At 49.2% G+C, this 18,626-nt stretch overlaps 1 protein-coding gene across 2 annotated transcripts in view; it reads left to right on the top strand.

Annotated features, from left to right (window-relative positions):
- UBE3B (ubiquitin protein ligase E3B) overlaps nucleotides 1-18,626 on the top strand; it is a 21,613-nt gene extending 2,987 nt beyond the window's left edge. For both annotated transcript variants that reach the window (XM_059863588.1, XM_059863589.1), the window contains 22 exons: nucleotides 40-136; nucleotides 796-881; nucleotides 1,564-1,646; nucleotides 2,180-2,285; nucleotides 2,945-3,065; nucleotides 3,665-3,842; nucleotides 4,127-4,296; nucleotides 5,097-5,264; nucleotides 6,034-6,205; nucleotides 6,786-6,904; nucleotides 7,512-7,626; nucleotides 7,987-8,086; nucleotides 8,525-8,644; nucleotides 8,965-9,141; nucleotides 9,229-9,339; nucleotides 10,123-10,260; nucleotides 10,395-10,460; nucleotides 11,813-11,871; nucleotides 14,312-14,494; nucleotides 14,933-15,044; nucleotides 15,335-15,427; nucleotides 16,035-18,626. In XM_059863588.1, coding sequence (XP_059719571.1) covers nucleotides 40-136; nucleotides 796-881; nucleotides 1,564-1,646; nucleotides 2,180-2,285; nucleotides 2,945-3,065; nucleotides 3,665-3,842; nucleotides 4,127-4,296; nucleotides 5,097-5,264; nucleotides 6,034-6,205; nucleotides 6,786-6,904; nucleotides 7,512-7,626; nucleotides 7,987-8,086; nucleotides 8,525-8,644; nucleotides 8,965-9,141; nucleotides 9,229-9,339; nucleotides 10,123-10,260; nucleotides 10,395-10,460; nucleotides 11,813-11,871; nucleotides 14,312-14,494; nucleotides 14,933-15,044; nucleotides 15,335-15,427; nucleotides 16,035-16,226 — 2,766 coding nt within the window. In that variant the 3' untranslated portion in view covers nucleotides 16,227-18,626. The remainder of the gene's footprint in view (nucleotides 1-39; nucleotides 137-795; nucleotides 882-1,563; nucleotides 1,647-2,179; nucleotides 2,286-2,944; nucleotides 3,066-3,664; nucleotides 3,843-4,126; nucleotides 4,297-5,096; nucleotides 5,265-6,033; nucleotides 6,206-6,785; nucleotides 6,905-7,511; nucleotides 7,627-7,986; nucleotides 8,087-8,524; nucleotides 8,645-8,964; nucleotides 9,142-9,228; nucleotides 9,340-10,122; nucleotides 10,261-10,394; nucleotides 10,461-11,812; nucleotides 11,872-14,311; nucleotides 14,495-14,932; nucleotides 15,045-15,334; nucleotides 15,428-16,034) is intronic.

Genomic DNA, 18,626 nt, shown 5'->3' with positions numbered 1-18,626 from the left:
AGGGCTCAGTGGATTTAACTCTGCTGTTTGTTTTCCCAGCCTGACATCCTGCAGGACTCCAGACTGGTGAATTTGCACCTCACAATGCTGGTCACCTTCACAGACACTTCCACCTGGAAAATCCTCCGGGGAAAAGGTTGGTGCATCCAAATCTTTAAGCCACTGATTTGGGACTTGGTGTTAAAATCTGCTGAATGCTCTGGCACAAGTTCCAGAAGCTGTGGCTGCTCCATCCCTGGAAGTGTCCAAGGCCAGGTTGGAGAGGGTTTGGAGCAACCTGGGATAGTGGGAGGTGTCCCTGCCCTTGGCAGGGGTTTGGGATGGGATGATCCTTAACATTCCTTCCAACCCAAACTGTTCTGGGTTTCTATTTCTGCACCTTGGTTTTCACAAAGATTCATTCTGCTCCTGTGTTTGCCCAAAACAAGGATTCCCTTGGGATTAGACTCTTCCCCTTGGGATTAGGATGTTTCCCTTAGGGCTCCAACATTTGTTACAGCATTTTTATAATATTCCAAAAACCCCCACACAAGAAGTGTTCAGAGGATACGGGAATGTGCTCTTAGCTCTGGGGTTTTGTGGGAAATAGGTGTGGAAAAGGCAGACAAGTAGTGGGAGGAAATGAGACTCTTAGAGCCTAAACAGTACAGTGTGAAATGCTACCAGAATGATGGCTTTGTGTAGAAGGACAAGGACTTTGGGCCAGGAGGGCTTAGGCAGTGACAAACCTTCCTGTGGGGGATTCAGAGTGGGGCTGTGGTGCTGTGGGAGTGACATCAGTGCTTTAACCCAAAGGTGAGACCCTGAGACCTGCCATGAACCACATCTGTGCCAACATCATGGGCCACCTGAACCAGAAGGGCTTCTACTCCGTGCTGCAGGTCAGTCTGAGCTGCCACAGCCCCAGCTTCACCCAAACCAGCCCCAGCCCTGCCTGTGCCCTGTTCCTGAGGAGCTCTTTGGGTCTGTGTTGGGGTCTCAGGGATGAGCTGCTGGTGATTTGTGCATGATTATATTTTTCTCAAGCAAAGCAAAAATCTCTCAAGTTTCTCAAGTAAAAGTTCTCAGTGTCCCCACCTGAGACCAAATCCACCCTTCCCCTTCTGTCACTGGTGCTGAGCCAAAATCCTGCTCAATCACCTCATCATGAGATGGACAGGGACAAGTCCTACATAATTTTGCCAGACTTTGCAGCTGCCACATTGTATTGGTTGGGTTTGTTTGCTGCTCTGCTGGGAAAAGGAACTGATGTAATGAATCTTTTAAATAAGAATTACATTACCAAACTCTGAGCCTTGCCTGTTAATTTTTAAAGCCTGTGAGCACATGTTCTAGGGAAATAAGTCCTGCAGAGTGTCTGATTTCATTGCAGTATCTCTCTTCTGCCATTATTAACCTGAAGCCCTTCTAGTTCTGCCAAACAACTTGTAAGAACTGGATTTTAGGCTGCTCTGATGTTCTTTTTCTCTGCATTAAATAACCTTAATGTCTTTGAGGAGTAATAGTATTTTTCTTCTGTGTTCTACAGGGTTTTTATATTTTGATATATTTTTTCCATTCCAGATTTTGCTAACTAATGGCTTGGCAAGATCCAGACCTTCCCTGTCCAAAGGTTCCTTAACTGCCATCTTCTCCCTCGCCTTGCGGTGAGTCAGCTGGAGCTGCCTGGGGGATTTGCAGCCAAACTTGTCTTTTTTTACTGTTTTTTTTCAAGACTTTTCATTCTTTCATTCTTCTCATTCTTTCAGTGGTTTTGTGCCATTGAGAATATCATCCTGAGGAAAGAAGTTGCTTTAGGCAGATGGCTCACTTTGCTGTCACCCTTTTTCAGATTAGAGTGGCTTTGAGTCAGGAGTTAGTGTGTGCCTAAACTTGAGGGTGCAGTTCAGTTCAGGATGAGCTTGCTCTGAGAACAGAGGTGTGAGGGAATGTTCTTTTCCCTGGAGTGCTTCAGAGCCAGGTTGGAAAGGGCTTGGAGCAGCCTGGGATAGTGGAAGGTGTCCCTGCCCATGGCAGGGGTGTGGGATGGGCTGAGCTTTAAGTTCCAGCCCAACCCATTCGCTGTGTCTGTGGTTCTTGCTGGGGGAATTCCCAGGATTCAGTTCTGGATGGCTCAGTTGGAGGCTGTGTTGCTTTCCCAGGTTGGGTTGAGCTCTGAAGTCTCTCTCTCTCTCTGTAGCCCTGTGGTTGCTGCACAGTTCTCAGACAATCTGCTGAGGTCCTTCCTGATCCATGTCATGTCTGTGCCTGCTATAATGACTCACCTTGCTACTCTCACCCCTGAGGTAAGCGGGTGATCTCAGAGGACTGATTATCACACCAGGACACTTGTTATTCCATTTTACCAGCTCTTGGAAGAGAGCTTTGGCATTTCTCTTTGCCTGTTTCAATTCTCTGTTGTGAAAGCCTTACAAATACTCTGGATTTCTAATGCAGAAGTTGTTAACACCAGTGAGATGATGGGCTGATCTGCCCTAAAATACCTAAATAAATAAATAATAAAGGCATATACGACTCACAGCTTGAATTTTTCATGTCCTTGCTCTTCCTTTTCCATACCCACAGACAGAGCCAAAGCCAAAATCACCCTTTTATGTGGCAGAGGCTCTGTGGGGGTGACAAGTGTGCTGCCCACTAATCCAATTCAGTCTGCTTGGTGCAGACAGGCAGGTTTTGTGCCAAATGGGCAAATTCTGTGTTCTTGCAGACAGAACACTGCAAAGGTCTGGCTCTATCTCCAGCATGACCTGTTCACCTGCCAGGGGTTTTATTTCCCAGCCCAGCTCCATGTCAAACATTCTGTGGGACAGAGTGTTTGACACTAAAGCAGCCTCAACTTGCTGCTTCATTTGGGAAGAAAAGCCAGTGCCAAGTGCTGCTGGCAGGTCAGGAGTGGGACTGTGCTGCTTCCCAGGCTCAGTAGCCCCTCCATGCTGTGTTCCAGCGCCTGGCAGTGATGGAATCCCACGATCTCTTCCGGAAGTTCATCCTGTTCCTGAGCCGGGAGTCGCAGTGCCGGGATGTGTGCGTGTGCCTGGAGGGCAGTCACACCCTCTGCTTGCTGGGTGAGCACCTCCACCTCTTCTGCTGGGTTTGAAAAAGAGTCTTGGTTCAGATCTTCTTTTTTTCGTGGGGCAGAGATGCCTCCGACTCATAATTTTTAATTGTTATTTTAATAATTATCTCTAAATAATGACTGAGGTGTATTTTGGGATGTTACAGACAAGATTTGAGACCTTTGCAAAGGGAAGAAGGGCCAGAGATTTGCTCTTGTATCCATGTCATGCATCATCTCTGCCAGCTTTTCACTTGGACTCTGAGCAAGTCTTGGAGTGTGGCAGGCTTGGATCTCCCTCCCCTAAATGCTGCTACAAATTTAAATTCACATTTCTGCAAAAGTAACAAGATTACCAGTTGGGACTCTCAGATAACCCTGGGTTGTAGCTTCTAGTAGTTTGTAGAAGGTGTTGGTGGGAAGGTGGCCGAAGGGACATGTCACCTCAGGTTTGATGTGTGCTGGAAATGGCTTCCTGCAGGGTGGCCTCTGGGATCACTGCTGACACAAATCCTCTCCTGGAACTGGGAGAGGATTCACTTCACCTGTAACCCCTGTCCCACACCATCTCTTCCTCCTTAAGCCTTGCTCTGCTGGTCCTTCCTCCAGGCAATCTGGTGTTCCTGGGCTCCCTGAATGACCAGGTGCTGGAGGAGGAGACGGCTCATTTTGTGGGGGTGCTCATCCACATGCTCTCCTACTGCCAGAAGTACGTGTCCCAGAAGAAATCCAACCTCACCCACTGGCACCCTGTGCTGGGCTGGTTCTCACAGACTGTGGATTATGGGTGAGTGGGAAGGACCTCCCTGGGAGAGATGATGAAGCCTCTCCTTTTATTTTAATTTTTTTTTTATATGTTGCAAAGTGTTGCATATTTTGATATGAGCAGTGAGAATAATTTCTCAGCTATTTCAAGTTCTAGCTGCACAATAAACTGTAGCATTCCTGCACAGACTATTCTGTGGGTGGGTGCATATTCCAGTTGGGATTATGAGCTAAATGGATCAGTATCACTGCCTGGTGTTTTATTCCAAGCTCCCTTCTAAGCTGTCCCCCTGCTCTGTCTTCCAGGTTGAACGAGTCCATGCCCCTGCTGACCAAGCAGCTGCAGCACCTCTGGGGGGTCCACATGATCCGGATCCTCTTCAATGATGTGCTCAGCAAGAAACTGCTGGAAAATCAGGAGATAGCTCAGCTGCCAGCACAGCCAATCTCCCCTCAGAACAGCCTTCCTATGAAAAGTCAGTTCTGGAGGGTTTGGGGATTTTTTTGTCTGTATGTGTGTGTGTTTACATGGATCTCTCTCCCTGACTTGCAGGGCTTTGACTTTTCCACTTATGCCAAAAGCTTTGAATAATTACTTGCAGCAGCTGCTGCTGCTTAGGTGGAGGTGTGATGCCTCCTATTTGTAATTCCTCCTTGGAATGCTTCTGTGACCTGGGGCAAGTCTCTTTCTTTAGTGCTAGAAAAATATTTGCTTATTTTAGCAGTTTCTTTTCATCTCTTTCTCAAGTAGCTGAAATGATTTTGGCAAAACTTAAACTTCCAAGGGAAGATGAGAGCTCGGCTTCCCATGTGGAAAGCAAGGTGAAGCTGGATCCTGCACCTGTGAGGTGTGGTGGTTCTGCAGAAAAGGATTTGGGATAAAATAACTGTAAATCTGATATTTTCTAGCTGTTGCCCATAACACAGCATCCTGTGATCATTATTTGCTGCAGTCAGGACTGTGGATCACAAGTGGTTTGGATTGGAAGAGCACTTAGAGCTCATCCTTTTCACCTTGTCCTGTGGAGCATGTATAGAACTGTGGAATGGTGTGAATTGGAAGGGATTTGGGGCCATGGGCAGGGACACCTCTCACTATCCCAGGCTGCTCCATGCCCCATCCAGCCTGGCCTTGGACACTTCCAGGGATCAAGGGGCAGCCACAGCTTCTCTTGGCCACTGTGCCTGGGCCTCCCCACCCTCACAGGGAAGGGTTCCTTCCCAAAATCCCGTCTACCCCTGCATTCTGGCATTCCTCCTGTGTTTCTGCCCCCAGACCTGTTCAAGAGAGCTTTCCAGAAGTCAGCCTCAGTCCGGAACATCCTGAAGCCGGTGGGAGGGAAGCGCGTGGACTCTGCCGAGGTGCAGAAGGTTTGCAGCATCTGTGTCCTGTACCAAACCACCCTGACCACCCTCACCCAGATCCGCCTGCAGATCCTCACAGGTCAGGCCACCTCCCTGCTGCTCAAATCTTTTCCAGTGGAGAGAAAAAAGAAAAAAAAAAGAGATTTTCTTATTTCTGTTGATTTGTTGGGAGTTTTATCACTGCCAACAGGTTATTGACTGGCTGGGGAAGGCTTCTTCCATCCTGAATCATCCGTGGGATCAATAACATTCAGCACCACTTGATCAAGCACAAACTCTCAAGAATACAGATTAAAGCAAGTTTTCCTCTCATGAAACCTTGCTTACTCCCTCTCAATCTTCAACCTGAGTCAGGGTTTTTGGGGGAGCCTGGCAATATTAATCTTTCTGTGGTGGGAACACTGAATGCTTTCATACATCTTGAGAACAAATTGCCTGTCTTGGGAAGGGGTGGAGGAGGAAATCACTGTTTTGGTCTGGTTGGTAGAGCAGGGAGTGAGTCCATACTTTGGGTGCTTTGTGCTGACCATAGGTGCAGCCCTGTTGTGTTCTCATCCCTAAGGTGGATATGGGATCACAGGAATTCAATATTTTCTAAAGTTGCAAAAGAATTAGGAGGAAAAGGTTGAAGATGTGCAAATGATGCCTCACTAAAAACTTGGGGGGTTTTTTTGTGCTTTCCTGGTGATTGTCCCTCTCCTTTTCATGCAGACAGGCCTGGGAGCCAAATGGGATGCTCATGTTCATCTTCTGCTTTGCAAAAGGCTCTTTCAGCTTCAAGTCTCACCTCTCTAAGCTTTCACAAGCAGCAGAATGAGCTTTACTGGGTGCACTTTATATTTTCATAGGTCTCACTTACCTGGATGACCTGCTGCCCAAATTGTGGGCTTTCATCTGTGAGCTGGGACCACAGGGAGGGTTAAAACTCTTTTTGGAGTGTTTGAACAACGACACAGAGGAATCCAAGAGGCTGCTGGCCATGTTGATGCTCTTCTGTGATTGCTCCCGTCACCTCATCACGTAGGTAGCTCATGGATGGGGATCCCTGGACTTGTGACATGGAGCTGTTGTGTTTCTTCAGGTTCAAGAGAAACATTTAATGTTTTATGTCTCTTCATGAAGATAAGTAGGCAGGGTAAAGCAGCAAGCTTTTGGGGTTGATTCCTGAAAAATAAAAGGCTTCAAAATAACTTTTTTCCCCTCAGCCACGTGCTGCTTGCAGCTGGTGCCAACACTGGGCAGGAGGGGGAAAAGAAACAACACAAAAGATGGGAAAGGGGGTGGAGAATTGCCCTTGCTGGTCACAAGAGACAATTCTCTCCTTTTGAATGAGGCAATAATTTTCTTGGGAATGGAAAAGGTTTTTTTAAGCCTGAAACACTGACTTTGCTTGTATCTCAGCCTCTCATACCATCTTCTGTTAGGATCTGCTATCAGTCAAAATCCATAAATAAGGTTTGGTTGTTTATGACTTAAGATCCTCATGGGTGTCAGTTGTCATAGAAATAAGAGCTGCTGCTAAAGGATAATGTGCCTTTATGAAAATTTCAACAGGGAATTAAATTTACACTTGTGCATTTGCATTTGTTTGCTCTGACAGGATTCTGGATGACATCGAGGTCTACGAAGAGCAGATTTCATTCAAACTGGAAGAGCTGGTGACCATCTCCTCTTTCCTGAATTCCTTTGTGTTTAAGATGATCTGGGATGGAATTGTAGGTGAGTGCTTTTAGTAGATTGAGTTGATGTTACTCTTAGAACCACAAATGGCATTAATTTTGCAATTTGAAGCTTCTGCTAATTATTCCTTGGCACAAAAAGCACTTCAGTGTGGGAATATGTCCCAGTCTTTTGATGTCCAGATGCCACGATCATGCTTTGTGCCAAATCCAGAGACTTCCCTATTTCCAGTAAGGATTTGTGTAACAGACATGATGGGCATGTTGGTTTTTGGCAGAGATGAGGTTTAGCAAGGCTGGGCCATGTGTTGGACAAGAGCAGGGCAGTGCTGTGACCAGGCAGAGCAGCTTGCTTGGGTCTCTGTAGAATCTGCTGTGAATCTCTCTGCTGGTATAATTTGGGTAGAGCTCAGCTCTCTGGTAATTAGCTGAGATAGTCCAGCTCTGATGTGAAATGAGATGGCTTTGATTAGCTCTGTTTAAAGAAGAGACCATCTCTCTTCCCAGAGGCACAACATCCTTCCCTCCAGAGGCCGTGCAGGTCAGGAAAGCACCCCAGTGCTGTAACTGTGGGGAGGATAATCAAGGTGTGAATCCTGCTGGTGCCAAGGGTGCCTGGACTTTGCTGCCTTGTTCCTTTTGTGCAGAGAATGCCCGAGGGGAGACCCTGGAGCTGTTCCATTCTGTGCATGGCTGGCTCATGGTGCTGTACGAGCGGGATTGTCGCCGGCGCTTCGCTCCCGAGGATCACTGGCTGCGCAAGTGAGTGGCCCAGGACAGGGATCCTGGGCAGCTGTAGGCTTGTCCCACTGCCCCATATCCTCTGGGGAGCCCGATTTGGGATTCCTTATTGGCATTCTGCCTCTGGGATTGAGGTGGAACTGCTGCCTGTGTTTGCAGTTAGGGACGCCCCTCATGTTGTGCTTTTCTATGTGGGGGGAGGTTTAGGTGGTGCTTTGGAAACTGACTCAGCACCCGAGAGCTTGGGTGTCCCTGGCCCCTTTTACCTTCTTAGTGTGTACACTGAGCACTTCAGTCATCTTTGGAATCACTGCCTGTTCCCTCTCTCGCACACCTGGGTATTTCTCAGGGATCTCTGAATCTCTGCCTTTTTTTGTCAAGGGACCTCAAACCCAGCGTGCTCTTCCAGGAGCTGGACAAGGACAAGAAACGAGCCCAGCTGCTCCTGCAGTACATCCCACATGTCATTCCCCACAAGAATGTGAGTGGGATGGGGGCAGAGGGTGGAGGCTGGGAATCAATAGCCTGGGTGACCATTGGGATGGGAGGCACACATGTCTGGAGCATTTTGTGACGTGGAGCTTTTTTTGAAATGCCAGCAGAATGAAAGTCTTCTCCTTCATCCTCACCTTCCCCAATAGATTTCCTCTAAATGTCTTGATTTCTGTCACTGAGAGAGGACTGATCTGTGTCCTCACCCCTTCCTAGTGCCTTTCCTTCAAATGCCTTGATCTCTGTGTTGAGACAGACCTGATGTGTGTGTGCAGCTGCATGCAGTGAGTGGGTGACAGTGGCACCACTGGGAATAGCTGGGATCAGGACAACCAGCAGCAGTTCTGTGTGTCAGGAGCCTCCCAAATCCCTGCTGCCCTGCAGGATGGGGATCCCCATGGATTGTCCATTTGTTTTCTTTTTGCAGAGGGTGCTGCTCTTCCGGAACATGGTCACCAAGGAGAAGGAGAAGCTGGGGCTGGTGGAGACGAGCTCGGCGTCCCCTCACGTCACCCACATCACCATCCGCCGCTCCCGCATGCTCGAGGTGAGGGACACGAGCCAGCCCACGGGGCAGCAGCCTGGTCTGACAAAACCAGGGCAGAGGGTGTGATTTTACCTTCTCTGTGACTGCTGAGGGACCCACTCCCAGAGCTGACATTCCAAGAGAATGCTGGACCCTCGTTCAGCGCAGGCTGCTGCAAACCTGGAATTTTGACTCGGAAAATGCTGCTTTTTTGAGCTCAAGACCATATGACAAATTCAGATTTCTTTGGTGGGCCTGTGTCCTGTCTCTGCTGCATCTCTGGGTGGGTGTTTCACGTGTCTCTCTCTGGGATTGTCCTCTGGATTTTCTGCTCTGTGTAGGATGGGTACGAGCAGCTCCGGCAGCTTTCCCAGAACGCCATGAAGGGAGTGATCAGGGTGAAGTTTGTCAATGACCTGGGGGTTGATGAGGCTGGTATTGATCAAGATGGGGTCTTCAAAGAGTTCCTGGAAGAGATCATCAAAAAAGTGTTTGACCCTGCACTGAACCTGTTCAAGGTAGGACACAGGTGCCACCTGAGGTGACCTGGTGCAGGCAAAGCCATTCTGGCTCACTGGGTTCTTATCTCTTCTCTTTTTGTACAGACCACCAGTGGTGATGAGAGGCTGTATCCATCCCCAACATCCTACATCCATGAGAACTACCTGCAGCTCTTTGAGTTTGTGGGGAAAATGCTTGGGAAGGCTGTGTATGAGGTGAGCCAGGAGCACCAGGTTGGGATCTTGTCAGTGATGGTGCCTTTGAGGGCATCTGTCCTTCTTGGGGGGGGTTGTTGAAGAGTGGAGTTTGGAAAAATGGCTTGGATAAAGATCCTCTTAGTGGAACAGGCTGGAATTTCTTTAGGCATGTATTAAAAATCATTTTGGAGGTACAACCTGGCTCGTGCCTTGATTGTTCCTCATGGTGCTGGGACACCAGCCTGGTTTTTTTGTGTTCTACCTTACAAACATCCATTTGTGGATACCTCAAAGGAACATGAGGCAAAAAGGAGGATGAAATAACAGAATGACTGTGATAGAATGATTTGGGTTGAAAGGGAACTTTCTAGTCCAACCCCCTTCCCATGAGCAGGGACACCTTCCACTATCCCAGGTTGCTCCAAGCCCTGTCCAGCCTGGCCCTGGACACTTCCAGGGATCCAGGGGCAGCCACAGCTTCTCTGGGCAACCTGTGCCAGGGCCTCACTTCCCTCACAGGAAGGATTTTTCCATGTATCTCACTAAATTTCCCCTCTTTTACTTCAAACCATGTAATGCAATTATTTTAAAGAACACATGGAGTTCCCCAAGTGCCTTTTTGCACCTGCCTTACTAATTAATGGATTTTAAGAGGATGTGGAGTTTGTAGCTGATTTTGGTGCCTTGCAAAGTGCTCTTTGCACTTGTTCCACATCACAAGATCTGCCTTGCAGGTAACCAAAGATGCCACAACCACAAGTGTGTGGCAGGACCTTACCTGTGAATTCTTCTTCTCCACAGGGAATAGTTGTGGATGTGCCATTTGCTTCCTTCTTTTTGAGTCAGCTCCTTGGGCACCACCACAGTGTCTTCTACAGCTCCGTGGATGAACTGCCCTCCTTGGACTCAGAGTTCTATAAAAATCTCACTTCAATTAAGGTTGGAGCAATAATTTTCCTGTCATTCACCTCCCTGATTGCTGCCTTTTGTTAGAAACTGGGAGTGACTGGTGGTTCTGCTGCTGAGCCCTGATCTTTTTTCCCTTTTTTTCCCTCTTCCCTGTTGTTCTCCAGCGTTATGATGGTGATATCAGTGACCTGGGCTTGACACTGTCCTATGATGAAGATGTGATGGGTCAGGTAGGTTTTTTATTCAGTGATTTTTTTGGACCTTACCTCTGTTTTGTCCTCTCAGCTTCTCTGAACTCAGCCATGGGATTCAGTATTTACCTGTGGGCAGAAAACAGCTTTTTCCACAAGAAAAGCCTCCCCTCTGAACCTTAATTTTTCTGCTTCCAGGGTTGAAAAAATGTTTAATGCTTCCTCTGCCTAACTGGTGTTCCCCTCTTAAAAGAAGAGCCTGTAAATAGGGAGAAATTCCTTTTCTTCACACATAGATATTTCTGTCAGGGAAACTCCCAAGTGTGTCAGGAGGTCTCTTGGCCTAGAGAATGAAGAGCTGTTTGGCAGTCCCTTAGGAAGACTTGGAGGTACTTGGTTGCACTTGAGCCCTGTGAAGTTGTGTGTGCAGAGCTGGAAAATCTGGAGAGAGATAAGATAAAAAATGCTTTTTGCTGGCAGTGTCGTGCTGCAAATTCCATGGGGAGCCATCTATGACACCTGCTGCTGCCTCAGGATTGCTGAGGTTTCAGTTTGGAGGGTTCTTCCATGTGAAAAATGAAGATGGGAGCGGGATATGGAGCCCAGCAATGAGACCTTGAAGGCTGTGGTTCACTGAGGTTAAAAATAACCCAGGCACTCCTGTTTTCCCAGTGCTCTGGTCATGCTGAAGGAGCCAGGTGGGGTCACCCTGACTGAGCTCTGTGTCCCTGTAGCCACAGCCATGTCACAGCTGAGCTCATTCCATGTGCTGGCCTTCAGTCTGACCTTGGGATTCTCCTGGAGCCGAGGCACAGAGGCCTCTGTAAAGTGGGAATGAGGATGTGCTGCCTCAGCTTGGGCAAAGAGGAGTGGGGACTCTGCAGGTGGCACCTGGAGAGGATCCTGAGCTGGGGGAGACCACCAGGCACTGGGAGATCCCTCCTGGCTCTCTGCCTTCCTGCCTGGAGTGCCCAGCTGGAGGGACAGAGCTCCTGCATGAGACCTGTGGCTCAGCCAACTCTGGCTTGTGCTGTCAGGCTGAGCTCTCTGAGCTTGCTCAGCCTCTGGATTCTGGGATTGTGACAGTCCCCCAGGGCTCTTGGAATTGATTTGTGTGTGGTTCAGCAGTGATGGATCAGACTGCAGAGGAGGCTTCCTTGGAGAAGGGCTGGCTCCACTGGTGGGAGAGCTGCAGCTCCTACTGTTCAATTACTCTGTTCATAGTTAAGTGAAACTGGTTCAAGGCAGAAGCAGGATTATTACTTAAATTTTAAATCCCGCTGTTTTATTGTAAAAATAAATGTTTTATGGGGAGGTAACAGCTTAGCATGGCATTTCCTTCCAATGTGGTTCCAGGCAGTAATTAGCAATCCAATCATTTCTTCCCTCAGCTGGTTTGCCATGAACTTGTTCCTGGAGGGAAGACCATTCCTGTTACCAATGAAAATAAGTAAGTACAGCAATTAGATTTTTAAGGTCACCACTGCACAATACTTTATTCTGGTTCCTTGGGCTTGCATCTGGAATGAATTGAGATAGATTGGAGCAGAAGGAGCACATAAATATCTTAATAGAATTTTCTGGTTACAGTTCATCGGCAGAAATTGTATTAAATTTGATTTGCAAAATAAAAATTGACAATTTACTTCTTGAAACAGCACTTCTGAGGTCAAAGGCACCCAGTCAGGGAGATTTTGCAGGATTTAATGATGGTGATGGATACAGACAGATGGATTCAAAGCAATTCAGGCACACAGTGGTGAACACAGAGGGCACAGATGCTCAAAGACACCTTGGAGCAGACAGATCTCCTCAGAATGATAACATGTGGCAGTTGTATAAAGCACCGTGTTCCGAGCAGACAGTGCTGAATTCAAATGTACTCGACAGTCGTTCTTTAGAGCCAGGAAATCAGAGGAGACACCGAGCCCCGGGGCTGTTTTCACAGATAACCGGCTTTTAGATCGTTATCAGAAATGTCAACTCCGGAGCCTGAAAACCAACCCCATCTTTTTGTTCCTTTTTTTTTTTCCCTTCCCTATCCCTTCAGTGCTCATAAAAGCAGAATGAAATATCTATTAAGCAAATGTGTGTTTGAACTGGTGATCTGGGGGTTGTTATCTCTTTCCTGACAAATGGAAGCTGGATCCCACCTGGATCTGTGCTTTTGCAGTCTGATATTTCCAGGCTTTTCTCTTCTCCAGCTCTGGCCAGGGAGTTTGCATTTGAAAGGCTTTTCCTCTGGCTTGTCACAAGTTAGCTCAGGGAAAAAAGTTGAAAGTCCTGGATGCTGCTCTAGTAATTTATAGCAGAAATTTGAAGCTTTTGCACCCAAATTGAGGGTTGGGAGGGAGCAGAAGTGTTGGGAATGGCAGCAATCTGGAAACAGCTCTGCCAGGGGATGCTGGGGTGACCTTGCCAAAAACCCAGGCAGTGGAATTGAGGTGGGGTCTGTGTGGGAGCTGCTGAAGAAGAATCAGCAAGTTCAGGTCTTTTGCCTGGAGGTGAGAAGAGGAAGAGCCTCTCTCTAACAAAAAGTTCACCTTTCCCACATGCTGCAGGAAGGTGGGGATCTGCTGCATGGTTTTGGTGAGGTGTTTCTCCAGCCATGGGGCAGCACAGCCCAGTGAGTTGTTGGTCAGACCTAGAGGAGAGCTGAGCTGTTAAAAGGAGTTGGATTTGTGTCAGCCAAGGTTGATCAAGGAGTTATTAAAGCCAATTAGTCCCTGAGCTGGGCAGGAGCTCTGAGAAATGAGCAGAGTCCCAGAGTGGGGAAAGAGGCAGAAAAACACCTTCATCTGCTTAAATAACAAGCAGGGACTGGAGGGAGAAGTACAACCCTGACCAGGCTGTCCCAGTCCTTTTGGGGCTGGAGAAGCACATCGGGGCCAGTTCAGTGCTGGGTGCTGTGTGCCCCTGTCAGCTCAGTGTCCCCCGTGGCACCTGCCTGTCCCACAGTGTGAAAAATGCCTGTCACTTGTTTTTTCAAATTTTAAAAGTTCAATGATAATAAAATGGTTATAAAAATAGCAATATAATTAAAGGAATGACAATTTGGATTAGGACATTATGAGACAATAAAAACAAAGAGTTACGGACATCCAGGTACCTTTTTCTGGGCAAAATAAGCCCGAGAAAGGACCCATGTTAACAGAGGATTAACCCTTAACAACAACAGCCTGTTACATATTCATACACCTCATACATGAGGCATAAATTCCATTCAAACACAGGATTCTGTCTGGGCAGTGTCAACTTCTTCCTCTTCATCCTGACGGCATCTTCATGGCTGAGCAAGGCAGGAAGAGTTCGTTTCTTCTGATAATGGAGCAATAAATTCTCTTTCTCTGAAAGATTTAGGTGTCCTGTGGCTGCTATCTGGTGCTAGTCCTTTCTTTAAAAAAAGTATCCTACATAGCACAGTTTCTATTTTAACATTTTGTTACGACCTAAAACTATATTTAACACATTACTAAAAAAAAATCAATACAGCATAATGTTTCAACATAACACATGTAATACTCATTTTAATATTTGCAAAAAGCCAATCATAAACCACTCATTTTTCACACCCAGGATCAGCTACATCCACCTGATGGCTCATTTCCAGATGCACAGCCAGATCAAGAGCCAGACTGCCACCCTCATTGGTGGCTTCAGGGCCATCATCAAGCCCGAGTGGAGCCGCTTGTTCTCCAAAACCAATCATAAACCACTCATTTTTCACACCCAGGATCAGCTACATCCACCTGATGGCTCATTTCCAGATGCACAGCCAGATCAAGAGCCAGACTGCCACCCTCATTGGTGGCTTCAGGGCCATCATCAAGCCCGAGTGGAGCCGCTTGTTCTCCAAAACCAATCATAAACCACTCATTTTTCACACCCAGGATCAGCTACATCCACCTGATGGCTCATTTCCGGATGCACACCCAGATCAAGAGCCAGACCTCTGCTCTCATCGGCGGCTTCAGGGCCATCATCAAGCCCGAGTGGATCCGCATGTTCTCCGCGCCCGAGCTGCAGCGCCTCATCTCCGGGGACAACGCCGAGATCGACCTCGAGGACCTGAAGTAAGTGACAGCTGGGGCTGCTGGGCATCCCTCATCTGGCCTGGGAGCTGAGCTTTTCCTTTGCAAAGCTCCTGGGAGGTGTCAGGACAGCGACCTGGTCACAATTTCTGCTGCGCCTACTTGGAGGAACAGCTTTGGAATGTGTTCCTTAAGGCTAATTTGGGATGAGTTCTTTCTTCCATGGGTTCCTGGGAGCAGAATTCCTCTCTGCATTTCCCTTTCCTCTGATCAAGTGCCCTGGAAGTGCTGGGGGCTCAGTCCCAGCAGTGAACCCTGACCCGTGGCAGTTGTTGGACAGGGCTTGGTGCAACCTGGGCTACTGGAATTTGGGGGTGCAACAAAATGAGCTTTAAGGTCCCTTCCAAACCATCCCACCCTTCCAGCACTTGTGCCCCTCCTGCTGCAGTGACAGGCCTGTCAGAGCCTTTCCCTCCCCAGGAAACACACGGTGTACTATGGGGGCTTCCATGGCAGTCACCGTGTCATCATCTGGCTCTGGGACATCCTGGCCAACGACTTCAGCCCTGAGGAGAGAGCCATGTTCCTCAAGGTGAGTGAGGAGCCATCCCTGCCCAGCTGGGATCTGGGGTGGTGGGGCCAGGGCTGTTCTCCAGTTACCTGGATGCTCTCTGAAGGAGCACCAGAATTCCTGACACCTGCAAGTGCTCAGCAGAGCTCTGTGGGTGCTGTGGTATCCCCATGAATGGCCCTGCAGAGGTGGCACCCCCCAAAGGCTGTCAGACACCCACTGGGGGGTGCTCAGTGCCAGTCCCAGCAGTGCTGGGACTGTGTCACTGTGTGGCAGTTGTGTTCCCATCATCACCATGTGGCTCTTTCCAGTTTGTCACCAGCTGCTCCAGGCCTCCACTTCTGGGCTTTGCCTACCTCAAACCTCCTTTCTCCATCCGCTGTGTGGAAGTGTCTGATGACCAGGTAGGCATCCTGCTCTCAGGGCTTGGCAATTCCCTGCCCAGCTTCCTCCCCTCCATCCCACCTGGAAACCTTAATGTGGGGAGATGAGATGTTAGGATTAGATACCAGGGAGAAATTATTCCCTGTAAGGCTGGTGAGGCCCTGGCACGGGGTACCCAGAGAAGCTGTGGCTGCCCCATCCCTGGAGGAGTCCCAAGCCAGGCTGGATGGGACTTGGAGCAGCCTGGGATAGTGGAAGGTGTCCCTGCCCATGTCAAGAGATTGGAGTGGGATGAGCTTTAAGGTCCCTTCCAACCCAGACCTTTCTGGGTTTCTGGAAACAGCCCTACCCCAAAAGGATGCTCATGGCTGCACACACACAGAGCAGCTCCAGACTCTTCCTGCCTGGATTCCCTGGGTTCCTCCAGGGCTGTGTTATCTCCCTGTGTCCCACCTGTCTCCCTGCACACCCTGCCCATGTCAGCCATTGAGTTACCAGCAAAGCTCTTTGGAGACGGGTGGGAAACTGAGCTTTGGGCTGTGGCTCTCCCTATTCCCAGTGCCAGATTTTGTGTTGGCACCTCTGCCCCGTTCCACAGAGGGAGGTGACAGCTGTGTGCCCTTGCAGGACACAGGGGACACCCTGGGCAGCGTTTTGCGCGGCTTCTTCACCATCCGCAAGAAGGAGCCGGGCGGGCGCCTCCCGACCTCCTCCACGTGCTTCAACCTCCTCAAGCTCCCCAACTACAGCAAGAAGAGCATCCTGAGGGAGAAGCTGCGCTACGCCATCAGCATGAACACCGGCTTCGAGCTGTCCTAGGCATGGCCTGGGCTCGGGATGGGGCTTGGAGCTGCTGCAGGAAGGGGGAGCCCTTCCCACACGGAGCCCGGAGCAGCTCGGCGGGAGCTGACTGCTCGCTGGAGGCCTGGAGAGGCAGCTGCTGGTGGAGGTTCACAGGGATCCAGGGAAGAGCTGCTGGGCTCAGGGCTGGTTTTTCTTAGGCACAACTCCAGGCTGGAGTAGGGGATGGGCCTGACTTTAAGCCCTTCACTTGACACCCACGGAAATCATCCTTAAAAGCAAACCCCGGGGGAGCACAGAAGGAATGCTCCAAGTGCCACTCATATTAGTGACAGTGAGACCCCCAGCAGGCTGACCAGCTGCTGCCATGGGAGTGCTGCTTTTTCCTTCCCCAGGAGCTGGGCTGGCTGGAAGTGAGTCTGGGAAGCTGCACAAAGGCAGACGGATGGCAGAGCCCATGAGGAGATGGCAGTGTTGGAAGTGCCTGGATGGGCACTGCTCTCTCAGGATGGGGGAATTCCAGGTGTCCCTGCTCCTGCAGGGTCTTAGGTGTGTCTTGGAGAAGGAGTCATAGGGAAGCAGCAGCTTCAGCAGGAGCAGATGGACCCTGTGGCTCTTGGGAAGGCTTTGGAATGCTAGAGGTTAGTTAAGGGCTGGAGCAGCAGGAGTGGGCTCAGCCAGCTGTGCCTCTGCCAGGCTCCTGCCAGACCCAGCCTTGGGACAGAAAGAGTCATGTCTCAATTTCTCAGGACCAGGAAAGGTTTCATTTTCCTTGGTTTCCAGAGGACAGGAGCTGGCACACACTCGGGCTCTCCAGCACGGTGCTCAGGTGGAGCAGGTCCCTCTCTGGAGCCAGGGAAATGTGTCAAATCCTCTGGAAACCTCCACTGGCAAAATCCCTCTGGGATGCAAGTTTCCCTTTGCTTGCAGGCCCTTTCTTAGGGAGTTGTTTGGACCCAGGGCAGGCTCTCTGTGTGATGGCCACATTTACTTTGTTGCCAAACTCTTTATTTTGGCTGCTTTGTCTCTTTCTGGCCTTATTTCTGTCAGTTGGTGTTTGCCTGGAGCAGGCAGCTTTTGCAGGGGGTGACTTGGGAAGGTGTGGATCCTTCCTGCCATTTCTGAGACACTCATAAAGTGTCTCTGCAGCTTCCCATCTTTGGTCCCTTGAGCTGCTGTGAGTCCTGCCCTGGCCCTGGCTGGAGGGAGGAGAGACTGGGCTGTCCTGGCCCTGCTGGGATTCTGGCACAGAGCAGAGCCATGGCATTGCCCTTTTGGGGACAGGGTTAAAAACCAGTCACCTTCTCCCCTTCACCTCACTGGTGAAACAAGCTCCTGCACAGGCTGCTGGCTTCTGCCCAGGGTTTTCTCTCCCTCCTTCCCTCCCTGTGGCACTGGGGATCTTCATTCCTCTCCCTGGCCATATCCCACCTCTCCTGCTGCCCTGCTTGGTCTATCCCATGGGATTCCTGTGCCCAGGTGAGCTCAGCAGAGCACAGGTCTCCACACCCTGGGCTCTGGAAGATCCCCCTTAACTACAAGATTTCCCAAGATTTCCAAGGGGTTGGAAAACCCTCGGCACTGAGCAGCGAGATGGCCTTGGCTTCATCCTCCTCCTGTCGTGCTTCAGATGGATTTCAGAGAAATAACCCTTTTTTTAGAGCCAGTGCCTGGAAATGCATCTGGAAAGCAGTGTCAGGATCCTTTTTCTCTGTCAAATCAGTGAGATTAAACAGGAGTGATGGGAAGTGTTGGTGTGGACAGGAATGTCTGCATCCAGAGGGTTCAGGACACTGGGCTGTGAGTCACAGAAATTAAAGATGATAGTAAATTTCTTTTTTTTTTTTTTTTTTTTAATACGTAGAACATTTTGGCATTAACCAGTTGGTGATTGTGTAGTTGGGAGGTTCAGGCACTGCCTTGGACCTCTCAGAGTTTAAATATCACTCAAAATCTCCTTTTTCCTTCTAGGAAGTGCAGTGTGTCTGACTAGAGCACAATGAGCATTCAGTGAACTAAGTTGTCAAACACTGAGATCAAATCCTCGCTCCCCTTTTCCCTTTGTTCCTCAGGAGTACAATTCCTAGAAAAAATCTTACTGCAGACTTAGCTTGGTCCCTCCAAACCTGGAGATGTTGCACTACAGACACTGCTCCCATGCTGGAGCTGGTGTGGAAAATGTGATAAATGTCTGGGGAATTCCCAGTGGATGCAGGCAAGGATTCCTGTGGAGGGACTGATTCCTGTGTCCCAGGGAGGCTGTGTCAGTCCCTGCCAGCTCCATGGATCCTGCCCAGGGATGGTTTTGCCACAGGAGATTCATGAGGATCTTTTCTATCCAAGAGTTGCTGTCATGGAGACCTTGGTTCCATCCCTGTGTGTCTGACCTGCAGAGAAAATAAAGCTGGGATGAGTTCA

This window comes from Haemorhous mexicanus, chromosome 19 (genome assembly GCF_027477595.1).
Source record: "Haemorhous mexicanus isolate bHaeMex1 chromosome 19, bHaeMex1.pri, whole genome shotgun sequence".
NCBI classification, from domain to species: domain Eukaryota; kingdom Metazoa; phylum Chordata; class Aves; order Passeriformes; family Fringillidae; genus Haemorhous; species Haemorhous mexicanus.
This window is presented reverse-complemented; position numbering and strand designations above follow the sequence as displayed.